At 38.5% G+C, this 27,184-nt stretch overlaps 1 protein-coding gene across 2 annotated transcripts in view; it reads left to right on the top strand.

Annotated features, from left to right (window-relative positions):
- LOC5576764 (general transcription factor IIH subunit 1) overlaps positions 1-17,109 on the top strand; it is a 34,532-nt gene extending 17,423 nt beyond the window's left edge. For both annotated transcript variants that reach the window (XM_001662800.2, XM_021854253.1), the window contains exons 3-5: positions 3,138-4,541; positions 5,067-5,242; positions 15,506-17,109. In XM_001662800.2, the coding sequence (XP_001662850.2) occupies positions 3,138-4,541; positions 5,067-5,242; positions 15,506-15,631 (1,706 nt within the window). In that variant the 3' untranslated portion in view covers positions 15,632-17,109. The remainder of the gene's footprint in view (positions 1-3,137; positions 4,542-5,066; positions 5,243-15,505) is intronic.
- The last annotated feature ends 10,075 nt before the right edge of the window (positions 17,110-27,184 follow it).

The following is a 27,184-nucleotide window of genomic DNA, read 5'->3' as shown; positions in this document are numbered from 1 at the left end:
AATATAATGGACCGTTTTCCCTCAAAAAACTACGTTGGTATTCCGATAGGAGAGATATTTGAGTTTTTGTGTCAAAAATTATGTTTTAATGCAAAAAAAATTTTTTTGCTGTGTGTATTTTTTTTTGGAATCTTTATTTAGTTGTCTAACTTTGTTTCTTCAGTTGTCTAACAATCGAACGAACCGTTTTTGCTGTGCAGCTTTTTGAATATTTTTGAACCATTTTCACATACACCCTTTTGAAAAGTTAGTCGTGACTCAACTTGAAGATTTGATATCGGAAAATGACGATTTAGATGGAACTGAAAAACTGTGCAAAGTTTCAGATATTTTTGAAATGGTCGATCAGAATCGACTTGCATGTCTCCGTGGAATCCCTCAAATGTAACGCAAGAGTGGGTGTGGTTGGGCTCTCTGTTACACTAATTGTTTACTTTTGACAATGGGGGCCTTAAGGAGAAGATGAATTGACGCCGGGCTTCAGTGTTCTATGGTAGCACGGATCTGGAAAGTCGGACAGCCACTCAGACTGAAGGCTTGGTCGATTGGTCACTCGCTGGTGACCAATACATCAGGGTTTCGGCGTGAGTGATTGTCTGGTTCTTTGAGTTTGTGCTCTTGAAGGGTGGAGATTTGGCTTCGGCTCATCTTCACCTTAAATTGACTTCAGAGACCTTGAGAGACAAAAACATATTTCTGGGGTTCAACAATTAGATACACAAGAAGTTTACTTGATTTTTTTTATAACCATTCGGACGACAGGGTAGATTTTAATTTCTATAACGACAAATAACAATTTAAATATAATCTGACAAATATTTTTTTTTTTAATTTGGGAATATTATACAAATGACATGACAGAGTATAACAAGGCTCATAGACTATTCAGCATTACCCCTCCTATCATCGTCTTTGGATTGATTTGCGCTCTTATTGCCCCACCAAACGCTGCAAAATGAAAATAAGTTGAAAATCTTTGGCTATAATTATTGAGCGGCTCTATAAGCATCACTGGATATATGCAATTAAACATAGAGGTCCCCAAGCAAACTGCCACGAACACCAACGCACAATCAATCTTACACAAGTCGATTTCCTCAGAATGAAAACGTATCGATGTTTGTTTGACGTCATTGAGCTTTCGGTCAACGGCAGGCCAACAGAGAAGTGGTTGTTTTGCAGTAATTCTGTTTATATTTGGATTCTCACAGCAAACAAAAGCAATGTTGTGACAGTTCTCACAGCAAACAAAGAAAATTTTGTCAACATTGCACTACTACGCAGGCAACTGGATTGGTCTATAGTAGACATGATTTGTGTGTGCTATAAGAATGCTATTTTTTAACGCGCTACAGGTCGGACTCGATTATCCGGAGACTCGATTATCCGGGGACTCGATTATCCGGGATTCGATTATCCGGAATTTTAGACTCGATTATCCGGAATTTGATTTTTGATGTTCTTGTTTTTCAATTTTTATTCATGAATCTGAGATAATTTGGTATTGCAATATACAACATGAATGGTTTTGCAGTTTTGAGCGTATTTAAGAACAGGGGGGTTTGAAAAAGTGGTTTTTGTGTATGCTGGTCAAAAAAAATATTTTTTTTTCTTGTAAAGACCCCAATTGTTCCTAGAATAATTTCTGGCTACGCCACTGCATCATATAAATAAAACAACAAAAAAAGATAATATTTATGTTCTTTTATCGAAGATTTAAATTTTTTTCTTAGTGATTCGATTATCCGGAGGATTCGATTATCCGGAGTGAAAATAAAATCGATACTCCGGATAATCGAGTCTGACCTGTATTTAGAAAATTGTTTTTTACTTTTTAACACTTTTGGTTGTTGGATGTCAAAGTGATAATGCCAAAGATAAGATGACTAATTTTACCAAAATAGGAACGGAATCTAACTTCTAAGATTGCACTAAAACTTCAAATGCACTAATCTCGCGAAAGAATCATCCAAAAAGACTGAACTTTTTATTTTGGCTTTGGGAACTAACAGAGAGCTGAAAATAAGAAGATCAGGAACGTTTGCCTACTATTTCTCCAGTTTAGTGCCTCGAGTAGGGCCACAAGTCGGTCATTGTGACGGCTATCTTTGGATTCCGAGTTGTTTCACCTTAATTCCGCCCTAATTGCTTATCTTTGACAGATACATGTATTTCGACTACCACTTGTAGACTTTTATTCGCATCCACTGGTAGATAAGCAATCAGGGCGGAATTGAAAGGTACAAGGTATAGATTCAGGTAGGGCAAGATGAGCACTCTAAGGATAAGCTCGATTTAAGCCTACTTAGTGAATCCAAAGATGGCCGTCACAATGACCGACTTGTGGCCTTACTCGTATGTTCAAGGGCACTAAACGTTCCTGATCTTCTTATTTTAAGCTTTCTGCTAGTGCACAAAGCCAAAATAAAAAGTTCACTCTTGTTGGACGCTTCCTTCACGAGATTAGTGCCTTTGAAGTTTTAGTGGAATCTTATAAGTTAGATTCCAAAATTTTTCACCTTCAAAGGTACAAGGGACTTAAATCTGATTTTGTGACTCTTTTCGGAGTACCTAGCACCTATCTGAACAAAACTATGGCCAAAAATCTATATTAGTTTTTAATGAGCTTCATGAAAAAATCTTTAAAAAAATTACTGTGTGCATTTTGAAAGATTTTTTTTGTAATGTCGCTACTCGTCGTAATTCAAAGAAAAATGAAATTTCCAAAAAGAAATGTCTTGTCGGATTATCTGAAAAGTTTCTCTGATTCATGTTTGGATTAATTTTGGTTTTCTTTTTTCAAGTAGGGCTTCTTTTAAGTTCCTGTTTAATCTTTTTTGGCACCTGTTTGGTCTCATTTTTAAAGCATTAGGTCTTTAAAGCTCATACTTTTAATCCAATCAGCTGCTACCTGCTCTTATAATAAAGTTTCCTGATTTATATAATCAAAAGTCATTTATGGCAATCCTGGTCTTGTTACGGAGAATAATTGTTTATAAATATTTCAGACTACTACAGTTCACAACATTTTAAATTATATTCAAAGTTCTTCAATTCCCCTTCAAGTCATTGTTTTAACATTTTATTCCGTCTGCCAACAAGCACTTCTAATCTCGAAAAACCTTTCTTCCCCGCAGTGCAAAAAATCTCCCCGGAGGGAAAGCCAAAAATTCAGCTGCAAGTGGTCCTGCACGACAGCAACAGTTCGACGTTCCACTTCGTGAACCGGAATGGCCCTTCGGCGCAGATGGCCGATCGGGATAAGGTGAAAGAGCTGCTGCAGCAGTTGTTGCCGAACTTCAAGCGTAAGATAGACAAAGAGCTGGAGGAGAAGAATCGCCTTCTGACGGAGAACCCGCAGTTGCTGCAGCTGTACAAGGATCTCGTCATCACCCAAGTGCTGCCTAGCGATGAGTTCTGGGCGTCCCATGCGAAACAGTACATGGCGAAAGAGCAGAACGGCAAGCAGGATATCGGAGTATCGGGAGCATTCCTGGCGGACATCAAACCCCAAACGGATGGCTGCAACGGGCTGCGGTACAATCTCACGTCGGACATAATTGAGTGCATCTTCAAGACGTACCCGGCCGTCAAACGGAAACACTCCGAGTACGTGCCGGCCAAGCTAACCGAGTCGGAGTTTTGGACCAAGTTTTTTCAATCGCACTACTTCCACCGGGATCGAATCGCGGCCGGTACCAAAGATATCTTCACCGAGTGCGGCAAGATTGACGATCAGCAGCTGAAACAGGCGGTGCAGGAGAATCTCGGCGATCCACTGTTGGATATTCGGTCCTTTGAGGACAACACCCTGGAGGAAGGTTTCTGCAGCAGTGCCGCCTCCAGTAACAAACAGACTGTGAATAGTGGCAACATTGTCCACCAGAGCATGATCAAACGGTTCAACCAGCACTCGTTCATGGTGCTGAAAACCTGTACGGACGTTAAGACACTCAACCGAGGAATCGGTGCGATCCTCAACGCCACTCCTGGAGTGAATCCTCCGGTCAATGGGGAAATCAATGGCCTCAAAGAGAAATCCAAAGGAGCCTTGAACAACAACAACAACTTGATCAACGGATTCAGCAAGAAGGAGAAACGAGCCCACGAGAACAACCACATTGCCAATGGGGATACCAACGGGGCCTACCACGGCCCGGAGGAACCTTTCGTAGAACCAACGATCAAACGGGCCCGTATCCTCGAGAAAATCCACTACGACGATCTGGAGGATGACAACGACGCGAGCAAACAACCCAAACAGCTGAGCCTTACAAAAATCGAACGCTACCTACACGGACCGGTTCCGTCGGCTGGGGCGATGTCAGCGCCCAGCAGTGGCGGCTATCACGATACTCAATCCGACCACGGTCTGCACGATCTGGACTCGGTCAACGCGTACATTCTGCAGTCGACCGGATCGTGGAACAACCGGACACCGCACAAGGTGCTGGTCAGCGCCAAATCGGCTGTGAATGCCCTCGGGGAGCTCAGCCCCGGTGGGGCACTTATGCGGGGCTTCCAGGAACAGAGCTTAGCTCGTAAGTATTTTTGTTTTTGCTTAGTTTCATTTGACTTCACACGAGGGCGCGGCTTCACGAGAAAATGCCGCACCCACTATTCCACACCGATCCCCTTGCTATCAAGTGTTCAATCGTGGTTAAAATCAACCAGATCACGGTTGGTCAAGGGCAAGGCACAGAAAATTTCAACTTCCACGCGGACTGAGCCCTCGCTTCTGGCCACGTTCCGTACTCACAAACAAGACAAATCACTCTGAAGACATTTTCCATTATAAACGCTCATTAAGGTGAAGGTGCATCAAAGCCAAATCTTGAATTTTCAAGAACACAAATCTAGAGAACCAAACCGCCTTTCGCGCTGAAATTAATCGATTGATCACTTGCTGGTAATGACCAATCGATTAAATTTTCAACGCCAACGGTTGTCTAGTTCTCTAGATTTGTGCTCTTGAAAATTCAAGGTTTGGCTTCGTTGCATCTTCACCTTAACCAAATAGAAGACATTTAGATTATATTGTAATATAACTAAATTTTCACCCACAGAACTAGTGCCGCCGGACATCGAGAAGGAGATCCGCAATCTCTACCTGTCGCTGCTGGAGCTGCTGAAGCACTTCTGGAAGTGCTTCCCGCCGACGACGCCGCAGCTCGAGGCGCAAGCCATCCGGATGCACGAAACGTTGCAGCGATTTTCGATGGCCAAGCTGAAGCCGTTTGAGGTGAGTACGGGCAGAAGGTTTCAGCCTGACGGGGTTGGTGGTCTGATGGCTACCGCTCCTGCTTCATATGCAGAAGGTCATGGGTTCAATCCCAGGCCCGTCCCTTTCCTCGTACTTTGTAGTTGTATATCTCTCACTTGCTTCTATCTTCCATTCTAAATATATCACACTCAAACTATTCGTTCATAGCAAACGCTAGAACCAGAGACGGACAAGAAACCGTTTCCCTAACGCTTCCTACTTCCACGCGCACGCCTGATACATAGGCAGTCTGCTCACCACAAAAGCAAACCTCTCTGCCATGCCTTTCCCCCCCCCATACACTCCCGCATGAACTGGCGTGGATGCAGTGGAATATACGGTCTACGTGGGAGCCAGTTCAATGCATCATCAATTCCTCCCCCTTCCCCTCATTGGTCTGCATTCTGACGTGGCAGGTGCCATTGTTGCCTAAAAATAGAAGATCACCAACACTTATATACTGAGGATGCCTGTTAGTCCCAAGCAGTCATTCGGTTGGTTCCTTGTGTAAGTGCAGCTGATCTGGCGATACTGGAGTGCATCCACGGGCGGCCAATCAAGCTCAAGCTCAAGCTCAAGCTCAGTACGGGCAGAAGGTTTCAGCCTGTGAAACTATTTTAGACGAAAAAAGAATACTCCTATGAGCAATTTCTTTAGCAATTTGTTTGAGATTCTCAACAACGGGTTTTGACGATTTATGTGATCATTATCTAGCTTCATAGTTTTTTTTTCAAGCTGGGTTTGCTTGGCAATCACGGATTAGTCTGGTTGAATCCCACACTTTTCGATTCTGAAAAGATTCTCATGATCTCGGTCTAAAAAATAAGAAACTAATATAACTTGAAAGATAAAAGATACTACAACATTTTCAATGAATACCGAATTCCGCGATGATTTTCTTGATGCCCCTTAATCCTGTTCCAGGGCTGGTAGTAGGTCGCTTTATTAAGACTTTGTCACTATTTTAGTACAAGTCTCTAAAAAGTTAATTAACTCATTACGCGTGGTAAAGATGGACAAATTATGGGTGAAATTATGAAAAAAATCCACGTGCTCGGCTGGGATTTGAACCCAGGACTCTTGTATGCTAGACGAGCGCTTTACCAACTTAATTAATTTAATAACCATGCGGATTGGATTACCGAACAGCTCAATATAAGTGTCAGTCTCTAAAAAGTTTTTATTTTCATTAATAGATAATTAAAGTTTTTATTTTATAATCAAAATGGTCTCTTAAGTCACCTTTTTACAGTTAATCCGGGTGCAGCATTTTAAAGGCTTCAGAGACTCTTACTCGACTATTTCACAGACTCTTCAGAAATGTCTCCAATTTTCTTCTTCTTTCAAGTAAAAACTTCATGAAAACTTCTAGTGATTCCTCCACAGTTTTTACTGATATACTTTTAGGGAATGCTTCAGAAATCTCTCAAGATAATCCTAGTATTGAATTCGTCCATAAATTCCTCCTGTGATTTTTTCTGGGATACATTCCTGGAGGAATTTCTCCAGAATGGGCTCCAAAAATTTTCTGGAGCACTCTAACGCTATCACCTCCATTATTTTACTCAGGGATTACTCTGAATATTTTCACAAGGACTATCTCAGCTTGTTCTCCAAAGATGTTTACACTATTTCTTCTGCAGATTTATCCAGTTGTTACTCTAGGTCTTAGGAGATCTACCAAAAAATACAACAGAAGTTTTTCTTTCTTAGTTTATTCCAAAGTTTTTGAAGAAATTCGTTAAGGTTATTTTTTCTTGGAAACTTTAGGAGAACGCCTGCAGTAGTTTCTATGCCGATTTGTTTCAGTAGTTCTTCCAATCACTTTCATATGGATTTCCTCAAGAAATAATCTATTCTCCCAGAAAATGCTTCAAAAATTTCTGTAGGATTTGGTCGAGGAAATATATTAAGAACGCATTCAGGAATTACTCAATAAAGTTTACTAGATATTCCTATTGTCTCTTGACTTCTCTCCATCATTTCATCCTGAGATTACTCGTCCAGTTTTCCCAGTGTTTCTCGAGAAGTTTCTTAAGTTAAATCTCCATGAATGTTCAAAGTTCAATTTCAAGGTTCCATACCAGCAGTTATTCCAGGTGTTCCGCCGATCAATCCCATACAGGAGTTCCTTCAGAAGTTTATTCAGGAGACTAGTTTAGGATTTGTTTTAGAAGTGCTCCCCACATTGTTTTCAAAACTTTCATCAACGATTGGGACATCTATGGGATCTATTTTTTGTGAACTTTATTGTCAAATGCCTCAAAGTATTCCTGATGGAATTCCTGAAGTATCTTTGGAGGAATCTCTGTAAGTGAAATTCCTGAAATCGTTGGAGACTTCTCTGAAGAAATTGATAGCTGAATTTTCGAAGAAGATGCTCTACATGGAAATCTGGGACTAAATCCTATGCAAATTGATGGAAAAATCACTAAAAGAATTCCTAAAAGAGGCCTTCTTGGAAAAAATCCTGAAACTGAAAAAAACCTTGGTCGAATGTCTAGAGTGATTTCTGGAGTTATCCTTAAAAACATTCAAGGATGAAATCGAACAAAATTCTTGAAATCATTTCTAAAATGGTACGAATACCTAAATCATTTTTTTTAATGAATTTGCTAAAGAAAATTATAAAAAAGTAATACGAGAAGTAGTATGTAATGTTACGTGGAATTCTAAAAAAAGATTGAAAATACAATTATTGCTTACATCAATCATGCGCAGCCGTTCAAACCCTCACATGCACATCTCAGGAAAAAATCATCACCTTTGCACCACACCGAAGCATGAATAGCCTTTTGAGTGAAATTTCATGCCAGCAAACGTAGCAGACATTAAAAATGACTAGCCTTGTGTTTAGGTTTATCAGAATCGTTGGAAAAACTGCTCCGCTGGCTGAGGTTTTTAATAACAGTTTATTTTGAATACAATACTTTTCATTATTTCATTAGATTACATTACATTCACATTAATTCATTTGGGTTTATTCTACGACTGGCGTGAGGTGACAATTGTCGGTCTCGTATAGCGAGGTGACAATTCTCGACTCGAGTGAAGTGACTCGCCGTGTAAATCAAATGGAGAGTCACTCCACTCGAGTCGAGAATTGTCACCTCGCTATACGAGACCGACAATTGTCACCTCACGCCAGTCGTAGAATAAACCCGATTATTTCTGATTTATTACTAGGAATTATACTGCCCATACTTGCATAACAGTCCCATACATATAGGAACCCCCATAGAATATGGGACTATTATGCGAGTATGGGCAGTATAGACGGAATATAAAAAAAACACATGCGACTTATGAAATTCACATGAGGTATCACGAATGCAGAGGTATTCACGGTCCACAGTCCAATTTATTCTTTAGCTCATTAAGTCTCTTTAGTTCAACGGTACATTCCGTTCGTTTTGAATTGTGTGGGCGGAATGAGATGCTGTCAAAAGAGTGACATATTACGATATCTCCCTAAATTGAAGCCAACATTTGTTTAACCATATGGTCACTTGATAGGATTTTCGTTGAATCCAAGAAAAGATCATTGATGAGAATTTCATCGCAAGTTCTACAAAAAAAAAAACGTAGTGAAAGTTTTTCCACCAAGTTTGCTAAACATTTTGCCAAAAAGTCAACAAGAATCTTCACAGGAATATCACGATAAAGATATCTGACAACGTTCTCATCAAGGACCCATAGGAAATTTGTCGCTGAGATCATAAGAGTACATATCAAAGATAAGATTACCTACATATTGAAAATAAAGTTTTCTGATTTCTCTAATAATAAGTTGTCAAGAATTTCTCAAGGTGAAGATGAGTCAGAGCCAAATCTCAAATCTTTAACAGCACAAATCTGGACAACCAGTCAACCATTGCTCGATAAAATTTCCCAGTAATTGCCAGGAAATCCCATGATTTTCTCCAGAGGGTTTTCCTCTCTTACTAATTTCTGCAGTTGTTATTCTGGGATGCCTTCCAAAGATTCTTACAGTTCTTCCAAATAAATCCACAAAGATTTATTCCAGAGTTATCGAATAAATTGCTTTTGGGATTTCCTCAGGTATTCTTCCAAGTATTATCAAAAGGATTCCTTCAAGAATTAATCCAAAGTTACTCCCATGAATTGGCCTCATAAATATTCAGGGATTATTTGAGGAAATCTATTAAGAACTCTTCCAAGAATTTCTCAATGAATTCGACCGAAATTACTTTAGAAAATGATCTATGAGTTTCTACAGCATTTCATCCAAGGATTACTTTTGTAGTGCATCAAACATTTCTCAAGTAAAAGCTCCATGAATTCTTCAAATGTTTATTTGAGGTTTCGCATCTGTTAATACTACAGTCATTATTCCAGTATTTTCTCTGATCTATGCCATATATTTTTTTTCAGGGGTTCCGTCAAACTCCTGCAAGATGTTATCCAAAGATTCAATTGATTGTTTTGTTCAATTCTCTTAGCATTTTTTCTAGAAAACTCTTTAAGACTTCCTCAAGCGTCTAGGAGTGCTTTCAGAGTTCATCAAGGGTCGTTTTGAACTTACACAAGTTCAACTAAAGGTTACTTCACAGCTTTTTTCAAAAATAGCTCCAGATTTTTCAAAAACTTCACCAAGAAATCTTGACATTTCCCAACAGACATCCTTGGAAGAATGTGGGAACAAAATTGAAAGACTTACTTGGAAAAATTATTATAGAATTCCCAAAAGGAGTCGGGAGAAATCTTTCAAGTAATTCATGAACTTGAACGACAATTTTGTGAGAAATCCAAAGAAATCTCTGAATGCATTTCAGGAGAATTACTAATTCTTTAGTTTTATCTAAGCGCGAATCTTCGAGATGGAGAGAAACGATCTTTTAATGATCCAAATGCAGGGTTTCCCAACCGGTGGCCCGCGGACCCCTATGGGACCATGTTGTCTTCCCAAGGGGTCCGCGAAGCCATTTATAAATATGTTTCTTTTTATAGATTGATAAATAAAAGTAAAGAATCGTTAACTTCGTTTGTTTTATAAGAAGAATGCATAAGTAACAAGGTTCAAAATGTTGATATAGCAAAAAGTTAAAACATATATTTATTTTTTTCAATAAGGTACCGTAGGGCAAGTGGGTAATGGATTTTGCAAAGTTGGGATTCTTAAAATTCTAGAGACCTTAAATTAAGACATATGAGGTCGTGTATATTTTTTTAGCTTGACTTCCACCAAATATAAGCAGTATACTGAAATTGATTTTTATGTTAAATTGAAGAAATAAGTACAGAAAAAGTTTTTGAAAATAGTCTCCTTACTTTTCACTTGCCCCACAGGTGGGGCAAGTGAAAAGTTTATCGTTTTGAACAATAAATCCAAAAACTAACAGTTGCATTCACGATTTCTATTACCTTTAACATTTGTTAAGGCATCTCAATGAACAATAACATAAGTAACATGTATACAAAGAAAATTTTATTCTTGTTACTTGAATTTTCTTCTGTTCAGTTATGTTTGTTGAAATGATTCGACAACATTATAACTGCAACATTGCCAATGTTAGTTTTTACATCATGGGACAGCAATTTGATTTCTGTTCTGTAGATTTTCCACCGCTCGTTATTTGTTTTTAAGAAAGTCGGATATGACGTCGGATAACTCTTCAAAAGAAATCAAACGGAATCCTTCAATAAAGTATTTAGAAACTTTCACCTATACCTCATTTTTATGTTTTGAACTAGCTTTACATAGACATTCCACGAGATTTCCGTGCGTTGTCTTATATTGGAACTTTCCAATCAACGTCTTCTTTTTAATCGGCTGTCCGAAGTAAACATATTAATATCGTAATATTTGGCAACCTTATTTTTAGAGAAGTTCCATGATTTGGCCATGATAATAGCTTTTAACGCTTTTAGTATAGTGTTTCTTGAATTATAAGTACCGTTTTGATTCATATTACGGACACTTAAGGACTCAGTGAAGTATAACCCAGCTTGGACCATACAAAATAAATCATTCTGTATGATTTTTTAGCGTTATCGAGCATCGGAAGCCCTTAACTTTCGGATGGTGGGTAAAGAATACGCGTCCGCAACTTGAATAATTTTAAATAAATCAGAACGTGTGGCCTTTTCATGATTCTTATTCCGGACGCTCCCTCACTTTTGCCTCATATTCCGGACGCATTGATTCGAATTACGGACAGCTCATGATAATCATTAATATAACAGTCAAATCATCAATTGAAATCGTTTAACCACTTCAGAGACGTCTAAGGTAGTTGGGCATTACAAATTTGCAATGATATTTATGGAAAAAACCTAATAAAACAAGCCTTGAAAATGAGAACTTTTGGACGGCGAAAATTGAAACATTTCGTGTGAAATGTTTCCCATACAAACGAGACTGTCCGGAATATGAAGCTGTCCGTAATATGAATCAAAACGGTACGTTCTGTTATTCTATGATAATTGCGAACCTTGTGTACTTATAGCTACCTAGAGAGAAAGCACAAATTCAATCTCTAATGAGAAACTTTTCACTTGCCCCACGTGATTGGAAAATTGACGGTTTTTCAATTTAGTTATTTTTAGGTCTATGTCGAATTAATTCTAAAACTTTCTTTATCGCAGTTTAAAACTGTCAGAGGGGACAACTTAGAAGTGGTACAGAATATTTTTTTCCGCAACTTTTTTCTACTGAAAATATTAAAATAAGATTGCACGCTGCCAACTTGTTACGGAGTACCAGTTAACAGGTTAACAATCTTTTGCTCTATTATGCAATAATGGTTGAAAAATCTCAGGAATCTCTTACCTACCGTAATGTTCTGAATGGCGTCAACGGTTTACGCATGATTTTGAAACGTTAATTCACATATTCAGTAAAATATACACATTATTTTCACTTACCCCATTTACCCACTTGCCCCGCGGTACCTTATTTTTTTTTACCTCACTGACCTTGCTTGAATTTTTTTCAACGTGATTTGGCAAATAAAGTTAATTCTGTTTCTAGAACCTTTTGAATATTCCTGGTATATTACGAGCTTGATTTTCGATAGATTTCACCAACTTTTTCTAAAAAATCCTTAGAAAATTCTTTTCACTGTTTCCGCTAATGGCGATATTGTTTTGAATCTATCAGCTGATTTTTTCGGTGATGTTTAGTTGATATCTGTAGTTGTTATTTATGGTATTGGTTTGCTAAAACTCTTGATGAATATCTGACAAGATTCTGTAATGATTGTTAGACCCCTAACGTATCTTAAAAAAATATATTGGCGAGAATTTAGCTAATTCTGATGAAATACCCAAGCCTGAGAAAATAGTTGAAATATTGTGATGAGTTTGAGAGTTTGATCTTGCGAATATCTTTGACAAATTGATGACTATGGAATGGAATGGAGCTCAGAATTATAGTAGAATTCTTGAAGTATGTGTAATGTGAATATATGTAAATTTTGGGTTTACCTGCCAAGAATTTCGCTGTCCGCTGGATGTTTTTGGAACTCTAAAAGGGGCCGTAATTTCAAAAAGATTGGAAACCACTGTCCTTGGTTGAATTTTTGAAAATATCTATAACGAAATGCTTGGAGGTATTCGTTAGTAAGTCCTCCCTAAAAAAATCTTTGAAGTAATATCTGAAACTTCGGAAGAATATGTACTTAAATTAATTTCTGGTGGAATTCCTGGAGCAAATCATGAAAAAAATACATACAGTCACATGAGCAGTAATACTTATCGTCATGTCACGAGGAATTCTCAAAATAAATCTTAGAAATATTTTTGGAGAAATGTCTGGCCAAATTTTTTAAGAAATCAAACTCTTATCTCCTAGTTCCTATTAGGTTTCTTTTCGATCTTTTTTCATTATAGAAAATCAAAAATTGCTGGAGATTAGATCGATTGATCTGCAGAAACTACTGATTGATTTGCTTTGTATGTTCTAAGCGTGAATCATCAAGAAATTCCTTGAGGCTTTCTTAAAAATTTTCAAAAAAAATCTTTTAACCCTCTTTTACTCAAATTGCTATTTTCGGTCTAATTATCATTTTTCGTCATTTAAAATCGTTCTAAACACGTTTTAGGCAATGATTTATTTTTATTCGTGAATTTATGAATTTTTGTTTTTGATTTTTACATTTTTTATTTTTGAACATCCCTAACCTTTTCCATTTTTTCTTGAAGCCTCTTCTGATTACTGTTTTTTGGCTATAATAATAACTTAATTTTTTACGATACTTTTGAAAATATGAGGCTTTAATTTTTTTCTGAAACAACTTTTTTTATTTTTTAACTAACGGAAAAAAAAAGAGATTTGAAATTATTTTAATACCACCAAGCTCTTTTTCTGTGATATGTTTATTGTATACAAATAAAGAAGGAACTATTTTTGTATAACATGTTCAATGAACCCCAGGCATGTATAAATTATAGAAAAATACAAATGTTTAAACAATTTTTAAAAAATACAAAAAAGTTTCAAAAGTCATGAAAAACTCTGCTTATGTGCGTTTTATGAGCCAATGTTTGAGCCAAAAATAAAATAATTTCGATTTCAGAGCTACGAAAAAAATACACAATTCCAAAGTGTATCCCGTCTAAAAGCGGGGTTGGGTATTAGAGGGTTTAGGATCCTAATGAAATATCTGAGGCAATTTCTGTAGTTATCCTTAGAAAAAATCCAGGTTGAATTTTTAAAAATATCTAAAACGAAATTCTTGGAGGTAGGGGAAGATGGGGCAAGATGAGCATCTCTTGGTTGTGACGTTTTACCGAAGTTTTACAATAAATTATTTCTAATTCTGGTGAATATCATTAAATTGATATGACGACCATAAATTTCAACTATTGGGCTTAAATTGTGCTTATTCTTAGGGTGCTCATCTTGCCCCGCCTAACCCTATTCGTTAGGAAGTCCTCTAAAAACCAATCATCTAAAGTTTCAATGTAATATCTGAAGAAAATCATGAAAAAATACATACATGCAGTAATACTTATAGTGAAGGAATCCTCAAAATAAATCTTAGATATGTTTTTAGACAAATGTCTGGTCAAATTGTATGAGGAATAAATCTCTTATCTCCTAGTTCCTGTTAGGTTTATTTTTAATATTTTTTTCAGAGAATCGAAAAGTGCTGGAAAATTTGAACTATTGGTCACCATATCAGCCAGTTGCAAATCGATCATTCGATCAAATTTAGTCAGTGACGTCTGATCGTACAGATTTGTGCTCTAGAAAATTGAAGGTTTTGCTTGGGTTCATCGTCATCTCAACATCAAATAGACAGCACATAACTATAAGATGAACAGAAATGTTCAATATGCAATGAATCACACAATAAGAAATTAATAAAAGATGGATATACAGTACAGGACAGAGTAAAGTACGCATTGGCCATTTTTGCATTAAAAATGGTCAAGTTTGGAAACTTGGATCTCGGTTTCTAGTTTCTAGTAATTGTTCGCTAGATACCTATAGATGATATCTATCGCAAACAAGCGTGATGGTGAGCTCGTTTCATTTTATTTTTCAATTCCTTTGTATCTTTTCTTAACACTGTGCTCACTGTGTCAGAGCTTCTATCCTAACTAAAATACTACATTTCAGAACTAATTATTTGTCCTGAATCAGGGGATAGTCGGGATGGTTTCGGGTAGAATAAGCACCCCTTGAAAACTGCATAAATTCTTGAAATTTCAACTGAAATATCATGTAATCCCAAAGCTGAAAAGGAAATGAAGTTATAGGCATGCTATAAGTCAGTGTTCTAAACTCAAACAAAAAGAAAAAATGTTGTTCGAAAAAACTGCTCATATTGCCCCAGATGGCTCTTACAAATTTCATCGTTTTAGAATGATGATGTTTGACGGTTAGAATTTTTTTTAAATTGACTTCCCTGGGCATAGAGTATCATCGTACTTGCCATACGATACACGAATGTGAAAATAACAATTTGGGCCAAGAAAGCTCACAGTTATAACTGTGGAAGTGCTCATTGAACACTAAACTGAGAAGTTGCCTCTGTTACAGTGAAGACGTAATGTCAAGAAAAAGAAGAAGAAAATTATATTTTGTATGAAAAACGTCCAATGCATACTTTACTCTGTCCAGTACTGTATCTCATTTCAAAAGCTCCATATTTCTAAAAATCTTGTTTTTAGTCTATTCTAATTCAAAAAACTATCAATTCCTTAACACGTTAAATTAATGTTTGGCCATACCTAACATGTTTTTAACATCTCATCTCATTTCTCCGATAGGAACGTGCCATGAGGGAACTGTTGCCATTGGGCGCGTCACTGACGCAGCATTTAAACCAGCTCCTGCAGTCGGCGAACCGGAAGTTTGCCACCTGGCAGGAACGGCAGCGCCGTTCGCACAGGTAGCACCACCACTCGCCGGCCTGTCCGTCCCCGGCATCGTCGACGTCGTCGGCTTCCTCATCCCCGGCACACCACCAGTTGTCCTCGTCGTCGTCGTTGTCCAATCACCACCACTACTACAATAGCAATGCCCATCTGTTTCTCTACGGCTCGACAAAGCGCCATCACCACTAGAATTACGGTGTTTCGGAACGCCCATGGCCGAGTTGAGATTCGTGGTTACTGAGCGACCGCCCGCCCGCATTATGTGTCATTATGATTCCAATCGCTGCTGGCTGGAGAAAAGAACGAAACGAAGGTATGATCCTTGATTTTGAACTTGGAATATTTCCAGCTTGTTTAGCGAACGCAACAATTTTCTGTCAAACAGTTTAAACTATGGAAACTATTTGGGGCGATTGAACAGAAAACATTCTTGGGGAAAGATGTACTGAAAGTTAGTGATCAAATCATTACACAAAATTATTGAAGAAAAATGAATGGTTAAGGAGAAGGAAGAAACCGATCTATGTAGAATAGGAGAAGAAAAAAGCATTAACCGGTTAGGAAGTGATATTTCAAAAGATGAGAAAATAATTGCTATAACAAAAAACAAACGTGATCAATTCTTGATGAATTGAACCGTTGGAACTGGTGTTTTGTTTTCCCCTTAATAAATCTCTAGGTTCGTTTTTCAGTTCTCTGTAGATATGCATATTATTTCCTGTTTCTTCCCTCGCTTCAACAATGGGGATGGTATCCGAAGAAGATAAGTTACATTTTATATGCAGGTAAAAGATTCGAATACAATCAAACGACTCTGAGCATGCCTCCTACACTAATTTTCCTCAACTGATACCACTTTCTTTTTTTTAATTAGAATAGCTTATAGAGTGATGAATCGTTTAGAACTTGTGTTAAAGATCACGACCATTAGTTACTGTTTCTTTTATCGTATTGCTTCCGTTTTGCCCTTTGGGAAGATACTTTGTTCTTGATTATTAAGAATACATCGTTTGCTATTTTTTAATATGTTACCTTTTCGTCGTTTCTTTGGAAACCAATAATACCTATTCATAAAAAAAGCTTCAGATTTTGGAAAGAAAGCAACGACGTACTAAAATTGTATTTGAAAAGTCTGAACAAGCAGCAGATGCAAAAATTAATTGAAGATAATAAAGTCAATGATAGGCAAGCAGAATGATTTGCTTAGTTACGGCTACGGGGTGTTACACTTGGAAGAAAAGGGTCCAGCAGCGAGGGTGAAGAAAGATAGGAAGCAAATAATTAAGCAAGGTGAAGAAGAATACCATCAGCTGCAAAAACTAAATGAAAGTAATAAAAGCGAACACTGAAAAAAAACAAAACACTCAGATACGCAAACACATCTTACAAGAAACACACATGTATTCAACAGTATATCGTTTGTACGACAAACCGAACACAGCAGATTGAAGATACAATTGATAGAACACAAAAATATAAAAAATCATGAATAATTAGTCGTGGAAGATTTGTTCTGATTCTACGTGGATATCACAGTCATATTTTTTTCTAAATTTTCAAGTGCAATTCAAAGTGTTGTGTAACTCCCACGGATCTAATGAAGGCAAGGTGAGCTCGCTCCTTTGCATTTTTCTGTTGTTTGCCATCTTTTCTTCAAGATCCAGTAAGCACGATAACTTGGGACAAGTTATAACCATCACAACGAATGAGTTTTCTTGATATAATGTAATGATTCGTAGATATCTTGATGGCTACAGCGTAGCGTCACGACATTGCCGGGCGTACTGTAGAGAGCTCCAGCTCCATTGGTCTTAGGCGATAGTTCTCCAGTTGCCCCGAACGTTTATGGGTACCAGGTTCTCTTCCACTGCGTACAGCCAAGAAGCAGGCTCTGTCCCAGCGAGGACGTTAATGCCAAGAAGAAGAAGATCCTCGTTGTCTCCCTTTTCCGAGGCACAAATGCCTCCTCCAATGACCTGCAATCGATTCAAATAAGGTCGATATTGTCCACAAAGCCAAAGAGTAGATGCGACAATGTGATGATAGTGCCGTTTCTCTGCACGCCTGATCTAACAGCACTCTCGAGTGCAATGTTGAACAGTAAATTCGAAAGTGCGTCTCCTTGCTTCAATCCGTTTAACGTCACAAACGAAGTCTCTGCAATCCGACACTGTCTTAGGTTCCGAACAAACAGCGTTGCATGTATCAGCCTAATTAGTTTCGCCGGAAAACAAGTTATATTCAGTCATGTTCAGACATTATCTGCCACAGCTCATTTCTTTTCAATGAATCGTAATCAAATCATGTTCAACGATCCTAGACTATACCGAAAGCCGAAGCCGAACACCTTCAATATGACTTCTATAAGAACAAGAAAACCTGTGTTTGAAGATCAAACATAAAATCAACTTCAGTGCTGGAGATATCTGACTTGGTGTCCAACCTATTATCCGTAAATATGATTCGTGAGAAGGGTTTTAAGGTGCTGTTCACCCAGGAAGGATGTCAAGTATACTAATGCAAGACGGAGTAATTCCTAAAGAGATTCCTCCAAGAGTTTCTATAAAGATTTCAGCAGTGTTGACATAATGGATTCCTCGAGGAATTTTACCATAAATTTCTCCAATGGTTCCGCCGAGAAGTGGTTCAAGCATTCATCCAGGAATTTCTCTAGGCCCTTTTAAGGAACAATGAAGCAATTATTCGAGAAATGTTTATAGGAATTATTATGAAAATTCGTGCAGGGATTTATTCAACAATCTGAAAAAATCCTCTAACAGTATTTTCACTGTGAATTTCTGCAGAGGTTGTTAAATCCTTGGTTATAACTCTGAATAACTTTATTTTTTTCTAGGTTTTATTGGGAGCTACATTCTCCACTGATTGTCCTAGAAATTGCTTAAGAAAGTTCTAAATTCGTTCTTCCAGTATTTTTCCCAAGAAAATGTTTAAGAATTCATCCTAGGGCTTTTCGTCGAATTCCTTCATTTTTTTTTCATTACTTCAGGTATCTCTCTGAAAACTTATCCAGAAATTTCTCCTAGAATACCGTTAAGTATTCATTCAGGATCTTTTCCATGGAAGTTCCGCAAGGATATTTCTTTTTTACTTATTGGAGTTCTCTAGCGATTTAACTATGAATTCTATAATACATTTTTTTTATATTCCTCAGGGAATTGATTCAGAAATTGGTCCAAGAAATTTTCAAATATTTTTCTAGGTTTGTTTTTTGGTAAAGAAATCCTACATAATTATTTCCAGTTTTGTAGCACCAACTTTTCCAGAAAACATATCAATAAAATTGGTCCAAACTGATCACAGTACACAAGAAATGTTCTTTCTTAAAGATGCATCAGAGAACTCATCTTGGTATTTCGTTTAGAGTTTCTCCATGTATTCCTTCAAGGATTTTTTTCCAGGACTATTTCAATACATTTCTCAAAGTATAACTTCATGGTAGGATTTTTCAAACTTTTTTGTGGTCTAATCCATCAAGCATGCAAAATAGGACTTTCCATTTCAGCTACAATTTGGTTGAAATTGCACGATTTCTCGCATAATTTATGATCTCGCTCTGAAAGCTCTAAATTGTTTGAATGGATTTACACGTTATTTTCCAACGCTATGGTGAAGAAAGGATCATCCTCTATCTGCCCATGGTATTGATTTGGATGCTTATTCATTCATTTGTTCAGAAACAACGAGCTACATACGTGATTACTAATGGCTTTTAGGGCACCATCCTAGATTGAGCAAGATTTATTTTCGATTAAATCGATTTTTTCAACATGCTTGCAGTCTCCATATAAAATTCTTCGTTTCGCCAAATACACAATACTTTTTAAACCATAAAAAAATAACGTTTGAACAACGAATGTTACATGAACTTTGTTGATAAGTATTGTTATACATGACGTTTGCATTCTGTGGCAAATTAATCAAATAAATTGCCATACTTACAAGCGGGCAAACTGCATGCAAATTGGGAGAAAACTTCTGCAAAAATCCCATACAAAATTAACTCAAAACCTTTTTTTTTCTTCTGCAACTTCCTGTATTGAGATTTGAAGGTTGAGTTTTTGCTATGTATTAATATGTCAACATTCATCCATAGTAATTTCCATATAAACTTAAATTGTCTTTGGGCCACATTCAAATCTCCAAAGCTGAAATTTTCACAGAACACTATTTTTATCATTAGGAAGGTAAGGCAGATATGGGAGGAGGGATTATAACACTTTTTTGAATTTTGAACTGCCCTAGTCCTATAATCATGCTTCCAATGATCTTCTTCTTCTTTCTGGCATTACGTCCCCACTGCACAGTGGTTCCATTTGTTCTACGAAGCGGTCATAAATCATTTTACTCAATATCCGGTGGCAAATACCATGAGAAATTGTAAAATTAATTATTTTTGACTGTTTAGACTTTGTCGAGGTTGATGTCGTAGTTCATACCTATCACTTCAAAAATTCTGATTAGGATGCGGAGATCATAATGCGAAGGCTCTGTTATATGAATGATTGTATGTGTATAAAACCGACCTTGCAATTATCTCTCCTTCCGTGTCCAAAATTAACTAAAGTATTTAATATCTTGAACAGGACCATGCAATCTATACATTGAAAGCAATATATCAGGATTATTTTTTTCCAACTTGAAAAGATTCCCAGCTCAGAGTTGCTTCACAGCCTCAAAAGCCTACTTTTTAGTATGTGGATATAAAAACCTATTGAACACCTTTCTGAGTGCCGGAGATGTATATGTCAAATAAATACATGAAATATTTATTAATTGGTAAGGCCAATTTCACATCAAATTTCTACCAAAACCACCGAACATGTAATTAACTTTATGTTTCAAATACTTTCAACTAAGGAATAGTTAATGAATTGTTTGTTAATATATTGTTGCTTCTTAATATGCTTTTTATTCTCAAAATTTTATTGTTTAGCGCTGGATCTATAGATACTGGAATTTCGTTGAAGATCTTGTTTTGATGTATATAATAAATAACATTTTCATTCTTCCCACACTTTGGGAAGTTATGTCATATATATTAGAATGGCTGTTGTACCATTACCTATATATAAGGATTTTATGGTCTCAGCGCCCTCACTATAACTACTCATTGAATCCAAGTACAATGTTGCAAGTGTATTCATAGCGAACTGAAGTATTAGTAGTGAAAATTTTATTATTTTGTGCATTAATTCCAGTTAGCTACAATTATACTGGTATGTAATAAATTCTATGAAGATTTTTTTCAGGACCTTTAATGGTAAAAACTAACAATTTTGAAGGCACGCTGCTTACTTATTTGCAAATATTTGCAGCTAGAACCTTCACAAGTTCATTTTCCTACTCAAACATGATCATGTGATGGCAGAAGTTTGAATAAATGTGATTAAGAACATATTCAAAAACGTATTTCAAAAAAAATGATGTAGTTACCAAGTGAGTATATTTCTATCCTCATTACTCACATCAATACTGACTCTTAGATGTCACATAACACTCTAAAATGTATCGGAAGTGATAGATATACATCTGTACTAAGTTTCTGTAATCTAATCTGAATGAAAAATCAATTGATTTTGGTTTGCGAAGACAATAAACAAAGTGCTGAAATCACTCAATTTTTAACGCATTTTTAACACATGAAAAATACACTCCATCATTCATAGCCCTACTATGTATATTATACAGGAATGCCATTAATGTTTATGTTTTTACAATCTTGAGATCATAATTGAGCCATGAAAAGGTAAAGGAGTGACTTACAAGACAATTTGTTTTTTGATTTATGACCTATGGGCGGTACCACTGTGCACTGGGACAGGGCCTGCTTCTCAGCTTAGTGTGCTTATGAGCACTTCCACAGTTATTAACTGAGAGCTTATTGTGCCTACATGATATGGTTGAAGACTTGCGATCCAACAGTTACAATAACGATCCTCTTTGAAAACTTTTGTAATCACTTCAATTATTGTGTTGAATTTTAAACAGCACATGTGACAGAGCGTATGCGACCGCAGTGAGCCGATTCTATAACATTCCCCAGAAAACCATTCCCCCGAAAACCATTCCCCAGAATTCCGTTCCCCAGAATGAACCATTCCCCAGAAAATCGTTTCCCAGAATGTAACATTCCCCAGAATTCCATTCCCCAGAATGCACCATTCCCCAGAAAGCTATATGAATATCCATTTTTTTTCTTTTTTTAATTATTGCTTTGCGTGAGTCACCTTATGTGGGGGCGCAGATTGCCGTAGCGGTAAACGCGCAGCTATTCAGCAAGACAAAGATGAGGGTCGTGAGTTCGAATCCCACCGGTCGAGCATCTTTTCGGGTTGGAAATTGTCTCGACTTCCCAGGGCATAGAATATCTTCGTACCTGCCACACGATATACGCATGCAAAAATGGTCATTGGCATAGTAAGCTCTCAGTTAATAACTGTGGAAGTGCTCATAAGAACACTAAGCTGAGAAGCAGGCTCTGTCCCAGTAGGGACGTAACGCCAGAAAAGAGGAAGAAGAGTCACTTATGTGACAGGCTAAGGTCTGATATGACAAAACAAATATGTAGGTAGGAGGGTAGGGAACCGGCTGCTTGGTCGTTCATAGAAGTTAATATTCAATGTTATCTTCTTTTCCAAGCAGCCTAGATAGCCGTGTAGTGTCGGTAGTGGTTGTCTCAACTGGCTAAGAATAACACTACGGATTGCCTGATCCTGTAGTAAAAATCTACTAATCAGGTAACCCCAATCCCAAGGTGTGATGCGACCCGTGCTGATGGATGAATGGTTGAGGGGGTTTAAAATATGCTCAATCGCTAACGGAGCCTGGAGAGCACCAGGGCGAACTCTCCAGTATGTAGCTCTTACTGCATTAGGGCGGGGCAATGATGCAGCGGACCGTCTTTCCCCAGCGACTCGTGGGACCAAAAATGAGTGCAAATAAGCAAACCAAAATAAAAGGTGTCGACTGCCTCCCTCAGTTCGAAAAAGGCCTCTCCCAGTCGGACGAAACGGAAACAGAGAATGCTTTTGGTAAGCTTGGACTGACCGAAGATGAGCTTCTCAGTAGTTCGCATGAAAACATGAAAACCGACCTCCCTCTGACACTCCCGAACGACCCAGGACTCCATCCTTCGGTTGAACCAATGGACGACGAAGAGGATGGAATTACAGTCACAATAAACTTGACAGGATCGCAGCCATCAATCACAGGATCGAACGTCACCTCGGGTCCTATTGATGGGAAGACCGATCAACATCCAACAGATGACGCGAACAAACAAAAACCTACTGGCACCAAAAAGATCACTCGGAGCCAAAGGAAGCAGCTAAAAGCACTCCGACAAAGTGGCTTAAGCCGCCCTGAGGCCCTATCCAGAATCACGGAGGGTGAGGCTATGGTGTCAACTCCTTCGAAACGCACTCGGCAGGACCTTGACAAGTCTACAAATGCTGAAGAAGAACATAAGCAGAAACGGATGAAACAACACCTGAATCCGAGAAAGCGCGTTGGGCAACAGGAAACCAACAGCTCAACAGCCTCGACGAACAAACCCCCACCAGAAGATAAAAAACAGACTAGTCTAAGCTACGGTGGAATTACCAGTCGCAGGAGAGTCGGAATAATCCCAAAAGACTTCCCCACGACCCAACTTTCAACGACTCAGCTGGACGTTCTCCAGGAGGCACTGCTGCTTCGGATTGAACAACAACGGAACGCGACAATGAAGCCCAAGTTCTCTAACCTTATCTACAAGTCTGGCCATATGGTTCTTATTTGTAAGGATCAGGAGACTGCGGAATGGGTAAAGGAGATAACACCTGCATTAAATCCCCTGGAAGGCGTTGAGTTGGTTGCAATGGATGAGGATAAGATTCAACGTCCAGAACTGATTCGAGCCTTCTTCCCTCAAAGCGCACAATACACCGATGATCGTATCAAAGCTCTCATCGAGAGTCAGAACGATCTGATTACCAACAACTGGCGTGTCATGCAACGGCTCACTCCTAACAACAAGCATGTGGTGTGGGTCTTTAATGTAGATGGACCGTCCATGGAAAAACTCATTCAATCCAAGTTCATCCTCAACTACCGCTTTGGAGAAATACAGTTGAGGAAAGTAAAGAGCACAACCCCAAACTCCAATGACAATCCAACTGGACAGCCGACCCAAGAGAAATCTGAGGAGGCCTCTAGTAGCATCCCACAACCAACTCCCACCATACAGGCTAGCTTGTCTTCCTCTGATGGAAAAGATGCATGTTTGATCTCACTTCCTGGCCCAAGCGGTGTCACATCAATGGCTCCCAATAAGGGCAGTGGAAATGTCAAAAGTGTAAAATTGACCACAGGGGATAAGCCAGCAGGCCTAGGTAAGGGAAAGGACATAAACCAAAATCTAAGACATCCCCCAAAATCAAAAGTTGATGATCCGCAACATCCAAAGAAGGACGGCAAACGTCCGGAAAATGCGGAATGCCTCAGCAATGATTAAAATCCTCCAAGTGAATCTCCATCATGCTCAGTGCGCAACAGATGTGCTTTGCAGGAGATTCACAAAAGAACACCTTTCCGTGGCACTGATTCAAGAGCCATGGGTCAACAAAACTCGAATACAAGGTATTCAACTAAACTCGTATAGGTTGGTATATGATGACAGCCAGCTCTCTCCCAGAGCAGCTATTCTAATACGCAATGATACTAAATGTTTTCCAATTACAGAATTCATCAAAAGGGACATCGTGGCGGTCAGGATGGAGGTTTCTACTGCTAGGGGCAGTACTGAGATCATTATGGTTTCAGCGTATTTCCCTGGCGACGCAGAAGACATTCCTCCTCCAGAGATGGCTGCTCTTGTCTCTTACAGTCAAAAACACAACATCCCCTTCGTCATCGGTTGTGACGCCAATGCTCATCACCTTGTATGGGGAAGTACAAACTCAAATATCAGAGGTGAGCATCTTTTGCAGTTTCTTTCCTCCAAAAATATTGACATATGCAATGTCGGTGATAAGCCTACATTTGAAAACATTTTACGACAAGAAGTCCTTGATCTGACTTTATGCAGTCAATCCATCTCGGATAAAATAAAAAACTGGCATGTTTCTAATGAAATATCTATGTCAGACCATAAACATATAGTCTTCGAGTGGGAAGGGGGTCTAATGATTCAAAAGTCGTTTAAAGATCCCAAGAAAACTGATTGGGAAACCTACTCAGCTATTCTCCGTTCTGAAGACTATATAATAGAGCCGAATATTCAGACTATTATACAGTTAGAAGCAGCTTCGGATTCTATTAAAAACAAAATTCTAAATGCTTATCAAGAGAGCTGTCCGATCAAAACAGTAAGTTCGAACAGAGATGTTCCATGGTGGAATTTCAACCTTGATAAACTCAGAAAAACTGCTCGGAAGGAATTCAACCGAGCCAAACGCACTTCTGATTGGAGTCTATACCGAAAGGCTCTGACAGAGTATAACAAAGAAATGAGACGAGCAAAACGGAAATCATGGGTTCTCATGTGTGAAAGCATTGAGAAAACTCCCGTAGCTGCTCGACTTCATAAAACTCTTTCGAAGGATCACTCCAATGGTTTGGGAAGTCTTCAAAGGACTGACGGTTCACTCACTGTGGAACCTCGTGAAACACTGAGTGAAATGCTAAGAGTTCACTTTCCTGATTCAATCCCACAAACGAGTCTAAATGCTGAAGGTGCCAGACTTGACGTCTCAGTTCCACACGGGTTCCTATCAGGGGACTCAGGAGCAAAAAGGGACGCAATAAAGGTTGCCAAAGAAGCTTTTACTCGCGATAGGGTTGTTAGGGCAGTGAGATCTTTCGAGCCATTCAAATCTGCTGGCATGGATGGAATCTTCCCAGCGCTTATCCAAAAAGAGGAAGAGACACTGATTCCACACATGGTAGAGATTTTTAAGGCAAGTTTAGTTCTGGGACACATTCCAAATGATTGGCGTCAAGTTCGAGTTGTCTTTATTCCAAAATCAGGAAAAAAGGACAAAACCAACCCTAAAGCATTCCGACCGATAAGCCTATCCTCGGTAATGCTTAAAATCATGGAGAAGGTATTATGCGAGTATATAGATTCTAAATTTATGAAAACTATGCCTCTTTCTAAATCCCAATTTGCTTATCAAAGCGGAAAATCAACGGTCTCAGCACTGCACACGCTAGTGAACAAGATCGAGAAAACCTTTAATGCAAAAGAAATCGCTCTTATAGCATTTCTTGATATTGAGGGCGCGTTCGATAACGCTTCTTATTCGTCTATAGGTTCGGCAATGTTGAGGAGAAACTTCGACCCATGCATTGCAACCTGGGTACATGCTATGCTAGCAAATCGACAGATCTCATCTGAGCTGAGTGATTCGCGCATTACTGTAATGGCTACAAGGGGATGCCCTCAAGGGGGAGTACTCTCTCCCTTATTGTGGTCATTAGTAGTGGACGAACTGCTAGATAGCTTAGAAAGAAGGGGTTTTGAAGTTGTTGGATACGCAGATGACGTAGTCATTATTGTACGAGGCAAATTTGACAGCGTTATTTCATCAAGGATGCAAATTGCTCTCAATCACACACTCTCCTGGTGTCAAAAAGAGAAACTAGGAATAAACCCTTCAAAAACAACAATTGTACCGTTCACAAAAAGACGAAAGGTACAACTCCACCCTCTTTTCTTGAACCAAATACAATTAGTTTACTCAAATGAGGTCAAGTATCTTGGCATCACACTTGACGCAAAACTAAATTGGAACACCCATCTTCAAACAATCACAAATAAAGGTCTCAATTCACTCTGGGTTTGCTCAAAGACCTGTGGTAAAACATGGGGTCTAAAACCCAGTATGATCATGTGGATCTATAAAACAATCGTTCGGCCTAGAATATCCTATGCGTCCCTTGTTTGGTGGCCTAAGACAAAGGAAGCTACGGCTAGAGCTAAGCTGAACAAAATTCAACGTACTGCCTGTATTGCCATAACCGGTGCAGTTCGTAGTACCCCCTCGTTTGCCCTAGATGCTATACTCAATCTGCCCCGGCTGGATCAATTCATAAAGCTGGATGCTGAGAAAAGTGCTCTTCGGCTAAAACGATCAACAGTCTTACTGTCAGGGGACTTAACAGGTCACCTCAGTATATTAAACGAATTTTCGATAAATCCTATTGTTGAAAAATGTAGTGACTGGATGGAAAAAGTGGTAAACTATGACTCGCCATTCACGGTGGTCTTTCCTTCTCGTGAGGAATGGGAAGGAGGTGGACCCACCATTTCACCGGGATCTATTAAATTCTACACAGATGGTTCAAAAATGAATAATTTGACAGGGTCTGGAGTATACGGACCGAAAACCAAAATCTCTGTCTCTCTTGGACAGTGGCCTACAGTATTTCAAGCAGAAGTCTATGCAATCAAGGAATGTGCGCAGCTGTGTCTGAAAAGAAATTACAGACATGCCACCATCTGTATTTTCTCTGATAGTCAAGCAGCGCTTCAATCTTTGAAGGCTTTCACTTGTAACTCAAAACTTG

Source organism: Aedes aegypti, chromosome 3 (assembly GCF_002204515.2).
Source record: "Aedes aegypti strain LVP_AGWG chromosome 3, AaegL5.0 Primary Assembly, whole genome shotgun sequence".
NCBI lineage: Eukaryota > Metazoa > Arthropoda > Insecta > Diptera > Culicidae > Aedes > Aedes aegypti.
The sequence above is the reverse complement of the archived record's forward strand: the minus strand, read 5'-3'. Positions and strand labels throughout refer to the sequence as shown.